Source organism: Haliotis asinina, chromosome 3, assembly GCF_037392515.1.
Source record: "Haliotis asinina isolate JCU_RB_2024 chromosome 3, JCU_Hal_asi_v2, whole genome shotgun sequence".
Classification (NCBI taxonomy): Eukaryota; Metazoa; Mollusca; class Gastropoda; order Lepetellida; family Haliotidae; genus Haliotis; species Haliotis asinina.
The window spans coordinates 67,501,667-67,523,802 of record NC_090282.1 but is presented as its reverse complement, the minus strand read 5'-3'; the positions used below and the strand labels follow the sequence as shown (position 1 = coordinate 67,523,802).

The following is a 22,136-nucleotide window of genomic DNA, read 5'->3' as shown; positions in this document are numbered from 1 at the left end:
CTGCAAGAGCTAACAGGCACCCAAGTGCAGCTGTTGCTGAGTGTCCCACTACAGGGGTGGAAATAACCCATTGCCCGACATCCCAGTCTAGTGTTTTTTTCTGTCGGGCAAGCTAATTTGTACATCATGCTGTACCTGTGTCCAGTTGACTTTCCATCGTTAATTGTGTTGTTTATTTAAATAAGCAACAAGAGACTCGGCTGGTATAGTGGAAAAAATTATCAGGACAAGTGATTTTACAAGTGCCACTGTACCGGGGCACATAAGCAATTCAAGAATTTTTTCCGTCCCTGCACTAGAACTACATGTTTAATACCTGACCATTGTTTTCTCAGGCAACTTGTCACTTGAACCAAAAGGTAGCCACATTAATGTGGAGGGCTGACTATTGATCGCTGTATGTATGTGATGGGGAAAATGATTAGTTGGCGGAAGAAGCTGTGATCATGTGGATCCCGCGTCCGATTGCTGTGTTGTGTAGTAGACTTTCATATCTCCATGACAGGGTGTTGTTCAGCTCAAGGAGGGAACTTAAGAAAGGTACATGTATTACTATGTAATTGTTAAACACATAATAATCGCTTTCTAGTGTATTTGTGGCGGCCTCATTAGACAGTCTGTCCTTTTTGAAAAAGTGAACAGTGTTTTCATATGACTGTTCTGTTGCGTGTTAAAAATGTTGGTAAGTAAATGTGAAAGCATAATCTTTAATACAACAGCTGGGATAGTGAATTTAATGATGTTTTGATGTGGATTCTTACACCATTTTCCCTACCGCCTGGCAGCGATGTAAAGATGTTGTTGTCCAGTTAACTTATTAATTTTTTTTGTTAATAGATTATGGCTCTGTGTAGACTTGCTTGTTGGTTTTGAATATGTATATTTGTATGAGAGACAGAATGTTAGATATTTTAATTCTGAGCTGTAAGAGATGAAATATATTGTGTGTTATCTCTTCAGGGTTGACCACTCACGGTCCTTTTGGCTCCGGGCAATTGGAATTTTGTGTCCTCAAGCATGGAGAAATATCTGTTGGCTGTCATAGGTGATAAGATTTATTCAGTATACTGACCATATATTTGCAGGCTGCATGTTGTCCATCCCACTTTTCACTGTAGATTATGTCACAATTCTGTGAGAATATACACCCTAAATCTAACGAGGCCTTCACAGGGCAAACCAAAGTTTGATAACACATTTAGTTGAAACTCAAGTTTGAGAGTGTGAACATTCCTACAACTCAGCACCAACACCAATCTCAGAGTTGTCAAACTGTTGTTGAGAAATGGGATTGGTCTCTATTCTCAGCAACTTTTCCATTACACTTTCGGTGTTGTCAAACTCGTACTGTTCAGAAACAACCAACTGAAGTCAACCAAATTCTCACCTGATGACACTGATAGAGACCAGACGCTCAAATGACAGGAAAATTTGACAACATGTGTTTGATGCATGAAAACGCATGTTTGACAACTTTTAAAATTTCAAAAACGTCTTGTTGAACTTCAGTTTGCTGTGTGAAGGCCGCTTAGAGGCTCTTTAATGGCTTTTATATCTTCATTTCAGAAGTGAGTCACAATGACCATCTCTTTTATCACACACGTGGCTCAGAGTGAGTGAGTGAGTGAGTTTAGTTTTACGTCGCACTTAGCAATATTCCAGCTATATGGCGACGGTCTGTAAATAATCGAGTCTGGACCAGACAATCCAGTGATCAACAACATGAGCATCGATCTGCGCAATGGGGAACCGATGGCATGTGTCAACCAAGTCAGCTAGTCTGACCACCCGATCCCATTAGTCGCCTCTTACGACAAGCATAGTCACCTTTTATGGCAAGCATGGGTTGCTGAAGGCCTATTCTACCCCGGGACCTTCACGGGTCCACGTGGCTCAGAATTTCTCTCCCGATCTTGACATCAACCAATCTAAATGTTTTTATGAAACCAAGCTTTACATAAACCTACAGTGAAGATGTTAAAAGTTTCAGCCTTTTTATAACAAACTTGATGATACGCAAATCAGAAGTCATAGATGAAGGTTTTATGTGTAGTCAGTCTCACATTCCCTGAACCACATTTTCCTTATTACCAAGCCCTCCCTGCAATGCTACAGCTCTAAATGAAGCAAGTCTAGCTTTACATAAACCTACAGTGAAGATGTTAAAAGTTTCAGCCTTTTTATTACAAACTTGATGATACGCAAATCAGAAGTCATAGATGAAGGTTTTATGTATAGTCAGTCTCACATTCCCTGAACCACATTTTCCCTATTACCAAGCCCTCCCTGCAATGCTACAGCTCTAAATGAAGCAAGTCTAGATTTCCTCAGGTTCAGGAAAAACCCAACTCAGTGAGGCTGCTTAACAGTGCAATGGGTTTATTTGTTTCTATCAAAATTATACGTATTCAGGGACTGAGAGTCTCTTTAAACTGGAAAAGAAGTTTTTCTGACTCATATAAACATGGTAGAGGAAAGAAAGTCCTTATACTGCTAGATGTTCCCAAGTGATGACAGCACAGAAGGAAGTCCAAAACTGATGACAATGCTTTTTCGAGTTAAGTTATGAATGAACAGCAGGAATGCCAACTTAACGATTTTATCATAGTTGTTACAAATTTTAGCCTGAAACAATGCCAATACGACTGCACTAGGAATTTAACCAAAATTCATTAAAACCTGGATGCATTCACCAAAACTTTGCCAGCCTTTGCTCGCTTCGCTTGCATATGAGAAGACTGGTCATATTCTCTATGTTGCACAACCCCAATTGCGCTACAGTTTGTGTGTCAGGATAGACGTACAATACACCGTCTGCAACAGCGTGGTCAACACACTGGTTAGTTTTGACTTCTCAGGTTGTAATGAAACAGTGATTTACTAAGCAGAACACTCTGTGTCTTGTTGAAAGTGATAAGAGAGTAAGATTCTCTATGGGTAACAACTTCTTTATTACATATGATGCGACATTTCGGTATTGATCCTTATATTGTTGTCAACAGAACAGACTTATATACAGGGATAAAGCAATAACAGCATGTAGGTATGAATCAAATGGGGGATTAGCAACAACAACAGTGGATGGTAGTAATGATCTGACAATAAGAGGAAGCCAGTTGTGACTGTAGCTGAAACAAAGTATACATGGCTGATAGGGTAATTAGTAATGATGGCTAAATGAAATTTGCAGGCCCATTTTGTTTTAGTCAAACCAGTAAGACATAATAGACAACACTATCACACTGTTTCTACAAAATCAGTTGACAAATAGTAAAGCGTAGAGAGACTATTTTATTTGTTAAAACTAGTGTTGACATTCCCATGTGCGAAGCACTGAAATACCTGAAGGGAAAATGTAAGTTATTTTTAAAATTCGAAAAGATTCCAGGTGATAAAAGAAAATTGCCTTGTAATTTACTGAAGGCCACAAGAGCCGGCAAATGTTTGGAACTGCCGGCCCAACGCCATAACAACTGGCGTTGGGTCTCTGGGACAACGATTATTTTGAATGCTGCTTTTAACCGAGGAAAGAGCAGGTGCTTGTTGTCATCTTCCCTTGAAGTCAGAATAAGCTGCTTATCTTACATCCTTCTCATCACAGATCTGTCACAGACCAATCTCCTACATGATCAGGAGACAAGGACATTAAATCACTAACATGGATGTTGTGGACCAGACAGGCAGCTGCTGTCATGTTGTTACTGTGAAGGTTCCTGTGATGAATGTGGGTAATTTACTCAGATGACAACTTATTCAAGGCATTATGATGTTTGACTGCAAGAAAAATATGATTGGACATGAATTGAATTATATAACGTTTTATCATGTGTATGCCAAAATATGCTTTCCGCAGATTGTAAAAACATACATTTATGATGATAACACTGAGTTTTGATTGTTTGGCGTGTAAGTGATCAGAAAGTTTAGTTTCAGCTGAAAAGTATGACTTTGATAAATAACAATATCATTTATTCTTCATGTCTGCAGGTAAATAATTAATTAGTTAATTAATTTAATCATGTTAATGCTGAGTATGAACTATTGATTAAATATTTAAAGTTATATATTGATTGTCCTCTCTGTTGCCTTGCGTTGTCCCCTCAACCATGGTAATCTGAACACATGTAAATGTCTCTCAGTGTTCACTATGGTGTTTCACAGTAACAGGACATTGGGTCCTGTAAGTTTCAGATGTCTGTTTGACCCACTGAAATTCACAGGACCCACAGAATAAAGTTAAACAAACATTTCAGATTTGACATTTCTTGGAATTGGCTTTGAAATTATTAACATTTTATGATAACAGCAAACAAGTGTCACATGCTGCAATTACCAACTTCATGCAAAGACACTGTGAAATATTCAGTTAGACACTGGGGCTGGCGGGTTGGTGATTTCTGTCTGACCACTGGTGAATCTGTAGTCTCTATGGTCTTGAATTATGTATAGAGTATTATTGCTTATAAACTGGTATCAATACAAAATAAACATACACCTACATTGGTACATTGATTTTGTGATGCAGTGACATCATTAGCACAATATTCATGGTAGGCCTTAGTAAATAAATAAAGTCTATTTCAAACCAGCTAGATTTTTTTAAAATTGTGGTTGGCAGATGAGGAAAAAGAAGATTAAGGTTTTCTTTTTTGTTTCACGTGTGTTGACCAGTAAGTGCAGCACTAGTTTAAGCTTGTGTTGAAACCTTTAGTTACCTATTATCCTGAACCAAAGTGTATCATTTCTTTTTCTGAATGTCATAATGTCATTTAACCATTTTGAAGGAAATACAACAGGTGCCTTATTGTTTGTAGGGTCATTTAAGTGCGTTTACTACGTACATGAAAAGTTTGGAACAACATTGCCATCCCTTGCTCCCATGAGTTGTCTCCCTTACTATGAACAGAGACTGTTGCAGAATGACTCATCCTGAATCAAAATAATTCAGCTATTGATGTCATTGTTTCTAAAAGTATTTATGTACATTGGGTTTAGATTCTTGCAATGCAAAGGGTGAAATTTACCCTTTTTTTCTGTATGCGTCAATAGCTCCATTAATGCTTACACATTACAGTTCGTTGGGGATAAACCTGGCTCAGTAAAGATATGAGATAAAATCTCAAAACTGACAAAAGCATGAATGGCAGTGAATTAGACAACGTGAAATTGAATTAACAGTTATGCTTCAACCATTCACCAAATTTAGTTTTCCAAGTACTTTGAAATTTCAGTTTTGGAACTTGGCTTGTAATTGAATCTGTAGATTTACTAGCATCTCCATTGACCTCTATTTGCTGGTTTTCATCAAGGTCAATGATTCCAGTTTTTTTCTTCATTTTCATTTGTAGTCTTTAAAAATTTTAGTATCAAATGAGATTTTTTCATTAGCAGATTCTTTTTGGGAGACATGATGTTGCAGAGCACAACTACTGAACGTGAACTCTATACAGCATTTCACAGTACATGAACAGCACAGTACAGCAGGGTTCAGAGTTTACCATACACCTTCCAGCATGGCTTGTTTTGTACAACACTGTGTGACGATGTTCGAAGTTCCATACTGGAAGCTATGTTTTTGAAGATTAGAAATGGGTAGAAAGCAACTGGAATATCTTTTGACAGAACTATATAATGACAAAGCCTTTCTCAGTAAAGCAGATTTAAACACTAATCATACAGGTGAGCAAGATGCGATTTTAAATCGCCTCAGATAAATTTGAGTGTGATTTTATAGCAATTGTTGTGAGAAGATCGCGATATCGCTGGTCAAGTCACTCCCTGGTTAGTTCCGGTAAATAATAATTAATGTAACAGTAACTCCATACATTTTTTATATGAGCTTTCGGAAAATGTGTCTGTATGAAATTACCGACATTAAGAAATTGTGAGTTAGGTCATTAGTAGCTAATACTTGTTGTTTGGAAACATAAAAACAAATATTGCAAGGTTTGGCAAACGTGCCACAGAATCACATGCAACCTGGATATTTTAATATGTATTCAATCCAAAGCAATCACGTGTGATGTAAACAAATATCGTGAAAGTGTGATGCGTAGACTGCTGGGAATCTAAAACAGAATTTTGTTTGATTTGATGTATTTATTATTTTGTGATGAACTCATCAATATTATATAGCGTGAGTCTGTAAATAATCAAATCTGGAACAGACAGTCCAGTGATTGACATAATGAGCATCATCTACAAATTGGAATATGCTGACATGTGTCAATCCACACAGCACACCTGACAAACCTCTTGTCACCTCTTGTTTATGTCACCTCTTGTTTATGTCACCTCTTGCAACAAGCATGGGTTACGGAAGATTAATTTTAATGCTGATCTTTGTGGGTCAGCTGAAACAAGAAATTAGAATATACAGCTTGATTCACAGACTGCCAAACGGTTTCAGTCTAGTAGCACACAATTGGCTCTTTATGTTAACTAGATTTAGAAACGGCAAAGTTACTACGAATACTGGACCAAGCAGAGCATTAGAAGACTTGGATTTCTTCATGGACTCCCAAACAGACTGATTCAAAAATGCTAAACAAAATTCTCCAAAATGTTGTCAGCCATTCATGAAATGAAAGTCTAATATGTTCTCATTATTAGTATGTTCTATAAGATGTATATAAATGAAAATAATCTCTTTAAATGTGACTGAATGTGATCTTTTTATGGCTGATTTGTTAAGAAAATCCTTCTGATCACTCACTGAAAGAAATTTTGTTTTTGCACCTGAGCTGAAAATGGTGATGGCTATTAGGTTTTCTATGTTTAAGAAGGCGATGTTTACACAACAGAACAGTAATGCTCTTTGTTGCCAGATCATCTTTCATGATGCCTGCCATTGATAGCATACTTTTAACATTTCGAGAGACATTTTGATGAGATGGCTTCATAGAACATAGTCTTTCTCATTTTTCTGAAAATTGTTTATCCCTTGTAGATTTGTGTGGATCTTCCTGATACATGTATTCTAATTTAGAAATCTGTGTTTGTCATTTTTGTCCTGTTTTTTTGTTGAAAGTTAACAATTCAGTGACCTCCAGTCAAAGCATCACCTGCTGGGAACTTTTGTAAACATTTATATGTCACTGTTGGAGTGAAGGCTGTTGTATAGAATTAGAACATCACGGGTGATCTAATTTTAATAACTTGTGGGTTTTGAGCTGAAAAACCCTTTGTGATGCTGTAAATGTGACCTGTCTTCGTCCAGCTATTTCTGTGATGGAGAAGGTTAGGAGTTGGATGAGGAGGCAGAACACAGGCGCTTTGTGGTTGGAATATTTTTTGTAATGTCATCACCTTGATTAGTTGATATACTGGATTGTATACCTCTCGTTTAAGGATGGTCAGGAATGTTTTTAGGCTTTAGTTTAAAGTGTTTAAAGGCAGCTGATTGTTGTGTTGGGCTAACATCTCTGATACAATATTTCAAGCAGCAAGGCACTATTCATGCTGTCAACTTTAGAAGTCCAAAAGGTTAAATGCATGGATAGAATGGATTCTTGATAGGTTTTTAAGTAATGTTATGCCAGCTAGCCCAAGACTAAATTTCAAAATGGACTAGTTGTTGGTTGGATGTTCCTGGAGTATTTCAGCTATATGGCGGCTGTTTTTAAACAGTTGAGTCTGGACCAGACAATCAGGTGGTCAACAGCATGATCATCGATCTGTGCAATTGGGAATTGATGCAGTGTCAGCCAAGTTAGCTGGCATGATCACTCGATCCTGTCATTTACCTTTTACAACAAGCATCCCTTGCTGAAGACCAATTCTATCCCGTATCTTCACAAGTTCAAAGCCATAATTTCTTTTCGTGCAGATCAATGGTCTCTGGACAGTACTGGTGCAGAAGACCAGGTAGTGACATTAACATGCACATTATCAACTGAAATCAATCATGACTGAAGTGTTGATAAACTAACCATAGACCATGTTAAGCAAAGTGAAACCTCTTTACTATCAGTTGTCATAAAACACTGTTGCCTGAATATTAGTGGTGTTCCGATGATCAACAATCAATCAAAAGAGTATTAGAAAAATGCTTGTAAAAAGCACATTTCTGATTAATCAGAATTTTGTCATTTTAGTAAAACACGCTTGAATGAAGTAAACCAACCATTAAATTTGATGAACAAGCATATGCTCAACAGCACAAATCTATGCGCGTAGGAAAATTCTAACAAATTTTATTGTTTAATTACAATTCCAGTGTCTTTCTTGCATGCATATATTTCATTGCATGACAGTATCAGTTATGAAAAAATAGACATTGATGAGAAAAAAACTGGGGAAAACAATTAAGATTGGTGATTATTTCATAAGTGAATGTATTTCAGTTTTATTCGATAGTATTTCAACAATAATCGATAGTGGATTTGATTTTTGATTTTCAACACTCAATGCCCATTCAGGTTACAGTTGGCATTAAAGGCAAAATAGTGGTAAGCATTGAATAGATGAATCACTGAGAGTGATGACTCCAGGTATTGTGAAGGTGTTCAAGAAATCTTACCATCCAGACAATAAATGTTGAGAATATTTTCCATACAAGAGAAGGAACATTACTGCATTTCCTTTGAAACTTCTTAGACTAAAATTCACATCTTTCGTGATCTGTCAATGTAGTCTGCACCATAATCTCTCTAAACATCACTGACATTTATTGTCAACATCATCTAGATGTTTCCTAAAAATGTGCATATTGTATGTATTCATGGATTGCTTTCAAATGTTGAGAAAATATGTTTCTAATTCCTGTTTGGTCAAGATGTAGAGTTCCTTGAGAACTGAAAAACACTTCTGATGTTTGGTTGATGAGTGGTTCCAAGCAGAGAGGTGTACACACATTTGATAATGGTTGTCTTAGGCATGTTGCTGTATTAGCAGCTGCTGCCGGTGCTAATGTTGTCATTATCTGTCGCATGATTGATCGCCTTCTACATGGAATACTCGCAGAAGTACACATATAGGGCCCAAAATACTCTGAGTCACTGTAAGCAGACATATTGGTCCTTCCTGGTAAAAGGACGTACTTATTATGTGATCGTGGCTTCAGCATGGTATCAGATGGTAATGGGTTTCAAGACAAGTTGTAAAGATGCTTGTTTTGAAAAAGTGGACACTGTTGTACTTGAGATTGTCACCATCCACTACTGGAACTATTATTGGATTTTGCTGCTATTTTTACCTTCTTTTGCTTGTTTTCAGAAGTCTGCCTTGATCGCCATGGACCATCTTACTTGATATCGTCAGGTGAGTTACTTATTTCAGCTTCATATTTCTTGAATCCTGTGGGGAGTCTGGGTTAGAAATGCTGGTTGTTGTAAGGGGCTACTTAATGGATCTGATTGCTGAGATTTGATGATTTGGTTGAGGTGTGTTATGAAACCCAGACCGCATGGTGTGTCAATCACTGTATCAGTCAGTAGAATGTGTGGTCCAGACTTGATGTTAAGACCTTGTCATGGAGCACTGCATTCAGTCACTCGCTCACTCCTAATCCAGTAAAACTGTTCTTGTTTTGAAACAAGTGAATATGTTTTAAAAATTAAAATGTTATTAAACTGAACAAGAATCAGTCTTTGAGCCTCTGTATTCACACATCAACAAGTCCAAGACCACCTTTAATAAAACAGTCCTGAGACTTAATGCCTTCATTTCAACATTGACTTGGGGTGGTGGAGTAGCCCATTTGTTAAAGATGTCTCTCATCACGCTGTAGACCTGGGTTTGATTCTGCAGTGTGTGAAACCCATTCAGGTGTTCCCTGCCACGATATTGCTGGAACATTGCTAAAAGTGATGTAAAACCATACATACTCACTCACTCACTCAATATTGATGGAAGCCGTGACCTTTCATGTGAATGCTTAGTGAAATGTAAAATCAGGGTTTTGCAATGTCAACTGAACTTTGGTTTTGCTGCTACCATTGCATCCTGCAGTCTTCTCAATCGTACACGCTCATAACTGAACAGCAATTTATCAGTTCAGTAACCATCACAATATTACTGTGGTCTACATACACCATTATCTAAACAGCTTCCTCAAAAGGCTTCATGTATATTTCATCACAGCAGTGTTTATTGGTCAAATGATTTGGAGCTGACGCCAGGTGTAGTTTTCAAAAACCTTCCATTTGTGCGTTTAAATGTGACCAAGGCTCATGATGGCTCTGGGACATAAATAATTGAGTTTTGATATTGATTGATATGAAATGAAATATCTGAATAACTTGGAAAGGTGATATCATATGACCGCTAACAACTGCAGTCGAAGGTTTGAAAATTGTCAAATCATAAAAAAATATAATATACTGAACAGCAAAAGAAATGCAACACTGACTTTTTGTGTAGTTTTTAAATGGAAGACATAAATATAAACACTAAATTTGCTCTGCAAACAGTGGTAAACACTTGTTATTTCTGAGCATCTTCAGGGTATGCGTGTCCATGTGTGGGAATGATAGTTGTCAATACTGGATGTATGTATATGATGAATTGACATAACTCATGGTATCATAGTAAGTATTGAAGCTTATAAGAAGGTATAACTATCTAATGCTTCCACTCTCAGTGTGCTATTGTGTGTGACTCTTTGTCATTGATCATTTTGTCCCATTAAGAGGAAGGATTGATCAGTTCTGTGACTCACGTAGATGGATGACATGACATGTATATTTTTCCACGAAAACACCAACATGACACACTTGTTCCAACAATTATTTGGGGTTCCCTGTTTTGTTGAAGTACTTCTCATGGTTGTTCAAAATGTCTCTGCTAATATTATGAGATAAAATTAGAAGTTAAAGATCATGTGCAACCAAAAAATCAAACACAATTATCACTTATTCATGACTTGTAATATACATTGTTGATTGTGAAAAAAACAAAGAAACAAAATTATCCAAGTTTGCACCTGTTTCAGTCTGAGTTGAAGGGATCTGTCTAGGGGCTGGCCCTGCTGAAAAGCAACGCAAAACACAACTTTGCAGATTCTGATACCTTTTGGTGTGGACATATGGAAACAAATAATCAAAAATGCCAAATCAACTCATAAAGTTGGAAAATAACGTGATGAAAAAAAAGCCCATGAAATTGCAGTTCAAACGGTTCAGTAATTTTTCCCAAGTGCTGGGGAAAAATCTGCAAAGTTGTGTTTTGCATTGCATGTGATCTTTAATGAGTATGAGAGTATTTTGCTGAGAGCATTAAGTGGCATGGGATAATTGCTTATGAAATTTAAATATTTTGGCAGTTTTCAGCATGGCCAGCCCCTAGACCGATCCCTTCAACTCAGACCGATTATAACATGCAGGCTCATGGACATATTGTACATCTATATATATAGAGGGGAGGAAAGACTCTGTAATGACTTAATACCATGTTACACAGAGAGCAATGGTGCAGCGCCATGCAATCAGGATGAGAGAAGGTCAATGCATCTTAGTATAATAATCCCTGCCACAATATACAGGACTTCCACAACTGTGTTTTCAAATGTTAGTGGTCCCTTTAGTACTATCTGTAGCTCACCAACAACTGTGTGTTCAAATGTGAATGATTTCTTTGGTACTATCTTCAGCCCATCCTCAACTGTGTGTTCAAATGTTAGCGGTCGCCTTGGCACTATCTGCAATCCGTCCATGACTGTGTGTTCAAATGTTAGCTGTCCCTTTGAAACTGGTTGTATTATGCTATAATTGTAGACTTCAAAGTAGAGCACCACAAACAAACAAAAAAAACTCTTTGTGATGTAATGAACAGTCACTTAAACATAACTGATGATAATACAAACAACTGCTGTGTGTCCTTATCATCATCATTTAGTGTAGGCTTGCTTCTGAGTCCTCAGACGGTTGAAGAATTTCTATCATAGGAGTGAGTGAGTGAGTTTTATACTGGAGGCAGTGGGGTAGTCTAGTGGTTAAGGTGTTTACTTGTCATGCCAAAGACCAAGGTTTAAATCCCCACATGGGTAAAATGTGTGAAGCCCATTTCTGGTGTCACCTGGTGTATATTTGCTGGAATATTGCTAAAAGCAGCGCAAAACCATACTCACTCACTCGTGGTATAATTAATCAGTATTGTTGTCAAGTATCGCTTTAGATGGATTTTGGTTTGGAATGCTATTTTCTTTCAGTTTGATCAAATAAACAAATTGTAATGAAGTGAAGTAAATTTAAAGTATTTTGACGAAAACATAAACTTTTCTTAATGCTCTGGCAGTGCCATCAGGGCCCCCTTTGAAGCTTATTCTGTGGAACCATTTCAAAAGGTGCTTCTCAATGTATATGACTGTGCACTTGCCTAAAGTGAACAGTCCCAATACAAATCATTAAAAAATCTCTGAAATTGTACCTTATTTCCACATTTGGGTCCAAAGCATCACAAATGGAAATAATAATATTCCATACTATCTTTTGAGCAGTTTGGTCAGATCATGGTTGTCTTTTTTTGTGGTCTGATGGTGACCTTGCCCTTCATATGAAGCTGTCACGGACACGTTGTGCGAAAGACTTGAGTTGATTTTCGCATCTTGAGCATACTGATTTCCCTCCTCCAGGAAGGAAACAGCTAGGTATGGGATGTAAATTAATGTGAAAGGAAACCATTCCATTTTTATTGCACAGCCGGATACTGGTTATGCAAGTTACTGACTGTTGGACTGAGATTCAAAGCACTGCGTTGCTCGACACTTTAGTATTCTCACAGTTGTTCTGCATACTTAGCGAATTAATGAGTAACTGAATTACCTGTAACTGAAGAAGTCCTCACCAAAATATCTAGGACCTTGCTGCTGTAATAGTAGGTCATGGAATCCTGTGGTGAACAGCCCAGATCTGTTGCCTCTCTGACTGGATCAGAGTACAGTGTCACATGGGATTGGCAAGAGTGTACACTTGTGTGTCATTTCTTGGTACTGATTGCTGCAGACAAGAGGAAGGTTGTTTCAAATCTCCAACAATGTTTTATAGGGTTTGGCAGAAATGAACACAAATTGGAGACCTGCACATCCCATTGACATTCAACAAATTTGTGGATTGTTTGTCCTGAAAGATAAAGGTTCTATACACAGCATTCCCATCTGTGGGTATCTAAGTGGATAATGACAACTAATGACTCTACATCTGAGTGTTTCTGCACCAAGCTCCCAGTGAGTCGATCCAGTACTGGACCCTCAGCATCTCCATGTGGGTGTTCTGTCATTGAGTTGGGGACCATAAGACCGAGTTTGCATGTTTCCTACTACTAGAAAGAGCCGTGATATAAGGAATGTGGACTTTGCAGTCTTGATGGAGACATACACTTGGACTGAGCAGTCTTGATATAATGTGTCATGATGGAGACATACGCTTGGACTTTGCAGTCTTGATTTAATGTGACATGATGGAGACATACGCTTGTGCTGAGCAGTCTTGATATAATGTGTCATGATGGAGGCGTATGCTTGGACTTTGCAGTCTTGATTTAATGTGACATGATGGAGACATAAGCTTGGACTGAACAGTCTTGATATGATGTGTCATGATGGAGGCATATGCTTGGACTTTGCAGTCTTGATTTAATGTGACATGATGGAGGCATAAGCTTGGACTGAGCAGTCTTGATATGATGTATCATGATGGGAGCATACGCTTGGACTTAGCAGTCTTGATTTAGTGTGACATGATGGAGACATACGCTTGTGCTGAGCAGTCTTGATATAATGTGTCATGATGGAGGCGTATGCTTGGACTTTGCAGTCTTGATTTAATGTGACATGATGGAGACATAAGCTTGGACTGAACAGTCTTGATATGAAGTGTCATGATGGAAGCATATGCTTGGACTGAGCAGTCTTGATATGCTGTGTCATGATGGGGGCATACGCTTGGACTTTGCAGTCTTGATTTAATGTGACATGATGGAGACATACGCTTGAGCTGAGCAGTCTTGATATAATGTGTCATGATGGAGGCATAAGCTTGGACTGAACAGTCTTGATATGAAGTGTCATGATGGAAGCATATGCTTGGACTGAGCAGTCTTGATATGCTGTGTCATGATGGGGGCATATGCTTAGACTTTACAGTCTTGATTTAGTATGAAATGATGGAGGTATACACTTGACCCTTATCATCTTAACACCTTCTGGAGGGGTGGTGAGGATATCCTAGTGGTTAATTCATTGGCTTTTCACACCAAAGGCTCAGATTTGATTCTGCACATGGGTACAAAGTATGAAGGCCATTTCTGGTGTCCTCCACCATTATATTGCAGGACTGTTGCTAAAAGCGGTGTAAAACCATGGTCATTCACTCAGTTTACACCTTTTGGATGGTATCATACAGTATTCTTGATTGTCTTTGGTGTTTTCAAAGAGTCCAGATTACACTTAGATCTTAAGTATCAAAATATAGTAACTTCCACACCACTAATGGCATGAGATAGTAATATATTCCTGACAACTTACTGTTGTTAACTCAAAATATGTGCTTCTGCTGAATCTTTATGGTAATGTTAATGCTGAATATTAATGAGTTGTCTATAATGACACTTCATGTTCATTGGCTTTGAATACCTTTGATAAAGCCTTGAGAACAAGACGCATGAGTTAACTGCTAGGTATTGCCTTAAGGTACTTGTCGTTTGTATTTTAAGCAGTAGGGAGGTGGTGTATTAGGATTTATATCACGTCTACCATATGTTGTCAGTGTAGTCTAGCACTGCAGAGTCAATAATGGGATTTCTTGTTTCAGAGTGAGACCCCCTTGGTTTGCCAGTACATACAAGGTCAAGGGATGACTGACCCAAATCAACTTCTATCTTCGGTGAAGAGGAAAGATGAGAAGCAACAGGCACAGTAGGTTTATACATGTCTTTTGTCACTCTAGAGATCTACTCTAAGGGCTTTGTAAGCAACTATTTGTCTTAAGCTACCCGACTCATGACTCAGTGGGCGAGCCTTGTGGTTGTAGAGTTTGTTCTACATGCAAAGGCCTGGTATATGTTCTCAGTATTGGTACAATATAAGAAGCTTATTCCTGTTGCACTACATCTTCCTCCAGAAATCTACTCTGAGGCCTTTGTAAGGAACTGTCTTTAGCTACTGTATAGGTACAATATAAGAAGCTCGTTCCTGTTGTACCCCATATACTTTTGGCTGTAGTATTCCTGTCAGTTTGTATAGAAAGAAGACATTTAAATGTCAAATTATTGTTTTCTGCTGTAATGGAGCTTGTATATTCACATGGAAGAAACAGGCTCAACACCTCTTCACAATCTATAGTTTTGTGAAAGTTACACATGTTTTTCATCTTGAAGACTTTCATTTTTGTTCTGTTGTGTTTTATCTTTCTTCAACTTCTTATTAATTTCCTGACTACTGATGTGTTGAAGTTTGTAAATATGCTAAGAGTGTGCACCTGAACTTGAACTGGCAGTCATTATTTTTTTCTGTTTTTCCAATTTCCAACCATCCCTGAGGTTTCATTCAAAAAAAAGTAGAAGATTTTCTTTTCTTGATTTTTCCCATCCACTATGGAAGATAATGCCCTGATATGATAAAAAAATATCCCTACTCTTGACACGCATAAAAAGCTAAGTGACCTTGGTCTTTCTTCATCTACATTTATTTAACAAATGTGACAAAATGTATCAATGACTATTACCAACTGATTAAAATTTGGAAATTTTCATAAAATAATTTACGTGATCAGTGAAAAACATTGTTTATGTATTTTTTTCAGATTTTTCCCCACTGTTTTTCTTGTAAGGGTTGGAGATGAAAACACATAAAAAATGTGTACAGCCATAGGATTTGACTCCAAAATGATGAAAAATGTGATAGAAAATGACACTGTTTAGATGAAGTCTTATATGGAGTAAAAAGGAGATGTGCTGTGTAAAGTTCTTACATTACGATGTTGAGACAAAATTATTTGCAGTGCTGACCGTTACGTTAGATGTTATGTATGTGCTGTCAATAGCATTATGCTGTGGTTTTTTCTTGAAAAATAACTGGGAAATTGTGTTCATGCAGGGATTTACCTTGAGTCCTGTATTTGAGGGTCCCTGGGACTTAACTTAATTTTCAAGGGTCCTGGACTACAAAATGAGGAGCCCAGACACTTAACAATTATTGTTAATACTATTTTATAATATTGTTGCAATTCAGTTCCTGTTACTGTATTGTGTATCATGATCATCACAGTAATTAAACTGCAAGTGGTATCATAACCTGGCTAGTGGCAGACCCAGTGATAACATATTGTTATTTGATCAACATTTTAAAAAAGAGCATTTGGATTTTTTCTGTGTCCTTGTAGATGAGGTAATCTATTTTGTTGCATCCGTTGTCAAATTATTTGCTGATAGGACACAGGAATTTGCGTCCTGTAAATCTCTGGCCATGTGTTTTCCAGCAGACTCTGTTAAAATACTCTATGAAATAACTCAAGTGACGTTAGACTCCATGACCTGGAGTTAACTCTATTGTGTCTACCAGATGTATTTGAAGCTGAAGTGAAGTCTTTTGAGGTCTGGTTCTGTTTGTTGCTCCAGATATGGTGCATATTTACTAGTGATGTGACGATTCATCGATACAAGTGGATGCATCAATCCACTGGTCCCCGATACAGTGAATTGATATAATGTTTTATATTGTCGTATGTCCCGATACGATTTGTCAAATGGGACATGATACTTTGATGTTTTGTGTTGAATACTGCAGAATCACGATATACCATTTTCAAAATCAGCACAGATTTCATTCTATTATGTGACAGCAAAAAGGTTAAAATGTAAAGATGTGTTTGATCTTTGTTTTCTGTTTATAATAGGATTTTAATTTATTTATGTTGTACATGTTTTTAAAAGCAAGGCCTAATAACATTGTACTTTTTTTTTTTATCTTGGTTGGTGTCAGAATTGAAGGTTTCAGTATCGTGGTACATATTGTATCTCTACCCTTCATCAGGATTTGTATCATAGAGTGCAAATTCCTGTAAACCGTGGTCTGATGAAGCCCTGTTAATCTGCTGAGTTGCTTAACAGATGTGACACCAGTTTCATATGAATGGTAAAGTCTACTTTTGATCTCAGCTTGTGACATCGAGTCTGCTTTGTTGTCGTCTGCTAAGCAACAGGTCACATGACCAACCAGTGAAGAAAGATAACTCTATCTTACTTACAGATGCAGGTGTAAAATATCACCTCATATTTAGCAATGTTGATGACAGTTTATTCGCAATAACTATGAAAACATTGAAAATGACATTTTTGCATTTTTTTTGCTCTGTGCTATACTACTCAAACTGCCTTGCTTGACTAGCTTTTAACGATACAAATTTTGTGAACGATTCACATTTTCAGTGATGTACATATCAAAACTGATGTCAGTTGACATGTACATGTGAGAAACAAGATAAAGCTTATTGTAATCTGTTTATTGGAGCTGTTCATGTAATCTTTGACTGTCAATCACACCCAGTGAAATCTGGCTAAGGGAATTCACTCTCGGTCTAGATATTATGCAATATTGTTTACATGGTTATCAGAGTGCCCATTTGCAAATATCTTCACATCTGATGCGCATGTGTGGCAGTAACCGAAAGTTAGCAGCAGTTTGTCGATGCATGCCAGTTACATGCAAGACTGTAGCGCTGATGGTTAATAATAAACTGTTGGAGAGGGCCATTGATCTAATATATGGTCTCTTGTGACAGCTACAGAGCCAGTCTTTATTGTTGAATTTGTGTGTTATTTTACATGCAAAGTTGGGATGAAAGAGTGTGCAAATCACCAGTTTGTAGTAAATAGTATCAAACCCTGAGTGAGTGTTTTGGCATGTTGGATGTTTTAGATACTAAATCATGCTCACTAAGAAGACCTCATGACAACCTGACAGGTACTGTTCTGAAAGTTATAAGGAAGCCCATGAAGATTTGTGTTAAAAGTGGTCTTCCATAACCCATGTTTGTCGTAAGTAGTGAGTAACGAGAAGTCATGCTCAGTGACTTGGTTTTACATATCCTCATATCACAGTTACTTAAATCGATGTTCATGATGTTGATCACTGGATTGTCTGATTATTTACAAACTGTTGCCATATAACTGGAATATTGCTTAGTGCAGCATAAAATTACGAACAAACAAGTGGCACATTTGGAACGAGGATCTTCTGTTTTGGATCATAAGACCTGTATGTTAAATCGTGTATCTCCATGTATAATACAAGTTTTTCACATCTGAAATGAGGGTCAGACAAGGAGGTTGCCTTATAAGTGGTGCAGACGATCTGGCATCTTTTTCAAGCTGTTTTGCTAAAATGAGCCTCACCTTGCTCTGGAAAAAAATCAATATCCGTCAGGAGATATCTGGAAGTAACCAAATGTGGGATCATCTTAAATTAGCTGTTACATATTTTCTTATTAATGGCTGTCATAGGATCATGTTTACTGTAATGAAGAGTTTAGATGATCAACCAATCCAGTCACATACGATTTTGCCAAAATTACATTGTACTGCTTTTGATATTTGGGAAAAAGCAATTACTTGTGTTCCTTGAAAATAGTGTGTGCAGTGTTGATTTCTAAGTAATACTGAATATACATCAGTTCTGCAACAGCTTTACAATGTAAATGTGGTGTTTCAGTAACAGGACATTGGGTCCTGTAATTTTTGTATGTCTGTCTGACTCAATGAAAATTCAAAGGACCCGTTGAATTAGAGTTGAACACACATTCCTGATTTAACATTTATTGTGACATTGAACATTTAACATTGAAATTATTAACAAATGTAAAATTTGTACGCAGCAAACAAGTATTGTGTTTCACATTCGACAACTTCAGTCAAAGTCATTGTGAGATATACAGTCGGACAGTGAGACTGGACGGTTGTAGACTTTTTTCTGACCATCAACGAATCTGCCGTAATTGTTTTAGGTTCTGACACTATTCATGAACACTGCCTTTAAATGACATTTTAGGGCAATATGACGAGGAACTCACACCAGTTCCTGAAGACTACTTGATCCACATCAGATGTTGAGTTTATTGTATGAGGTTAGTTAGTCACGCCTTGTGCTATAATGGGTCAGATTGTTAGTGACTTCAGGTCCAGTACTGAATTCTTAATGTAAATGAATTTTGAGCCTCATGCTGATTTTCTACAGTATTCAGATAAAATCACACTGCCTCATTCAGTGTTGGAAGAAGGCGGAAGTAATGCAGTTTTCAGACATATTTACTAGTTTGTTAAACCAAAGAATAGTGGTATTAGTGCTGACAAACCCATAAACTAAATCAGGTTGAAGCAGTATATATAATTTTGATAGTAACAAACTAACCCATATAAAATGAAAAGGAGCCCAAAGGGACCAGAGATTTAGATCGTGATCTGGAGAAATGTAGACTTGCTTCATTTAGGACTTTTGCAAGGAGAGCAAGGCTATTGGGAAAGGAACATGGTTAAATGACTGTGAGACAGACTGTATTTCAATCCACAGTCATGGTGTCCTGACATGACTAAGGGAGAAGACTCTGCATGGGGAAATTGAAGTGCTGCAGATGTCTATTCTGTTCTCAGAGTAATGCTTCATGAGAAGCTTACACTTTGTTTGCTGGAGCCTCATCATTCTATTGTGAGAAGAGGAATGGCAGTTTAATTGTGAGATGCCCAATAAATTGTGTTGCCTCTTATTCCATATCTGTACGACCATTGACTGTATTCGGCAATTAATTTATGAGTGAGGTCACATGGATCATTGGATATCGGAACACTGGAAAGATATTGCAATAAATTTTGTTTGAAACCATGTTAAAGTGTACTAGGTCAGGGAATATATATTTATGATTTCACTCCATCTGATATGAAGAGTGCATAACCTGTTGAATTCATAGAATTGCCTTGAATTCAGTTGTGAATGCTGTGTTAGAGCATATGAGATGTGAAATGAAATGTATCACCCTTGTGTGGTGCCATGTGGGTGATCAGATAGCTCGATGAAACGATGTCATTGGTTGAAGATTCAGTTTGTCTGTGTGAAGAAGGGTGAATGCGTCTTGGGCACATTCTTCATAGAAGCATGGGCAAATTCAGAATAGTAATGTTATAATAATACACAAGATTTCTGTAGCGCCTTATTTGCTTATTATAAAACACTCTAACATATTAAATACTATATGGCGATATACAGGTGGTATACAACTGATGCTTATAGATAAAAAATTAAACATTGTAAGACACATAAAAGAGAGTACTATTTTACATAGTGATAAAACCAGTGAATATGCAGCTTTAAAAAGATGAGTTTTATGAGCTTTGAGGAGGTTGAAGGAAGTTGTAGGGGTGCACACCCCCACTTTTGTAAAAAAATTTGTTAAATGACTATTGAAACACTAGTGAAAACGGATGGAAATGAACTGTTGACTCCCTTTTCTCAAAAACCTGTATCAGCCCATGAGAAGTGTTTGCTAATTGATGGAAGGTAAGGTCATGAAAGAACAAAACTTCTTACATCAAATCCACCAAGAATACAAACAAATAAATCTGATCACACATTAAACTTGACTTTCCAATATTTCTTGAGTGTTTTTGTAAAACTTGAACTTTAAAAAAATATTTCGTTTAATACCAGTAACAAGTGACATGAACATGCCCAAGAAAAATTGTAACTTTGATTTAAGAAGAAAACTTTTCCACTGTTACGTATGTCATATATAAGATTAGTAAAGTACAAATTCTAGTTCTTTTTAGGTTGAGTCCCATCCGGGATTCGAACCCACACCCTCAAATAGAAACATAAACATAATACCTCACTACTGAAACATTTTCCAGTTTAAACAAAAGTTACATTGCTTTTATAAAGTATTTCTGTTGTGTTATTTGGCAGTTATCACAATCATGCCTGTGTGCACACCTGTAAAGTTTGCTTTCCATTCTCATGAAATGATTGACAGTACCTGTAGTGGAGGCTTTGTGTGTAGCCAGTTCCTGTAATAGCGGCTTTGTGTGCAGTCAGTTCCTGTAGTAGCGGCTTTGTGTGCCATCAGTTCCTGTTCCAGTTCCAGTAGTGCTGACTTTGTCTACAGCCAGTTCCTGTAGTGGTGGATTTGCATGCAGCCAGTTCCTGTAGTGGTGGATTTGCATGCAGCCAGTTCCTGTAGTGGTGGATTTGCATGTAGCCAGTACCTGTAGTGGTGGCGGTCTGCAGCCAGTTCCTGTAGTGATGGTTTTGCTTACAGCCAGTTTCTGCAGTGGTTACTCTGTATGCAGCCAGTTCTGTGGTAACGGCTTTGTATGCAGCTAGTTCCTGTTGTCAAGATTTCACTCACTCACTTACTTACTGGAATGTGGCATCACCTTCAGAGAATGATTGATTAGAAAAGATTTAGCAGTAGATGGGTACCAAGTAGGATAAGATGGAAATAAAATGTTACCAATAGCAATAGAGATCATTAGCTGTGAGTGTGACATCTCCATCAACCCCTGAAACCACACATGATGTCACAGGAGTTATGACAAAGGGTTTGGTCCTACACTAACTTGTAAGTAAACCAGTAGCAAGCATTATAAGATTTGAAAATGGCTGTTCACCCTCTGGCACCTCAAAAATGAGGTGTATGATCCCCATGGAGCTGGGAATGAAGCTGGAGTACACACTGACCTACTGACCAAGCAAACAATAAAGGAACACTTTGAGCATGCCCCAGCATGGTGCACAAATCAACACTGTATGACATTTCATTTATCCCATGGATGTGATTGTAACTAATGACTCCAGGATCTTTTCCCGATGTGTTTTATGTATTGTGTGTCTATCAGGCTGCACCACACGGTACTACTGTATTGTTTCATGAAGATGTATCAACCTGAAATGACAGGATTTTCAAATTACCAAGGACAGTACTGGTATGTTTTTCTGCTTCCGAATGACATGTTGTACTGTTCATCTGATAATGACAGTCTGAGATGGCCACTCAGTCTATGTTTTCTGATCCTGAGTGGCAGGTTGTGGCCATTTTTCCCAGTAACTGAATCAAACTGTTGTTCATTTGCAGTATTAGTGTGGAACGGGAAGCAAGTGCTATTTCTATAATATTATCGTGTTCGGCTGAAGTTCATTACATATGTGATAATATATT

General features: G+C 37.5%; 1 protein-coding gene across 3 annotated transcripts in view; it reads left to right on the top strand.

Moving 5' to 3' along the window:
• The window catches only part of LOC137278336 (nuclear receptor coactivator 2-like), a 169,022-nt gene that overhangs the window by 40,640 nt on the left and 106,246 nt on the right, over positions 1-22,136 (top strand). For all 3 annotated transcript variants that reach the window (XM_067810610.1, XM_067810611.1, XM_067810609.1), the window contains exons 2-3: positions 9,217-9,261; positions 14,748-14,851. In XM_067810610.1, coding sequence (XP_067666711.1) covers positions 14,790-14,851 — 62 coding nt within the window. In that variant the 5' untranslated portion in view covers positions 9,217-9,261; positions 14,748-14,789. The remainder of the gene's footprint in view (positions 1-9,216; positions 9,262-14,747; positions 14,852-22,136) is intronic.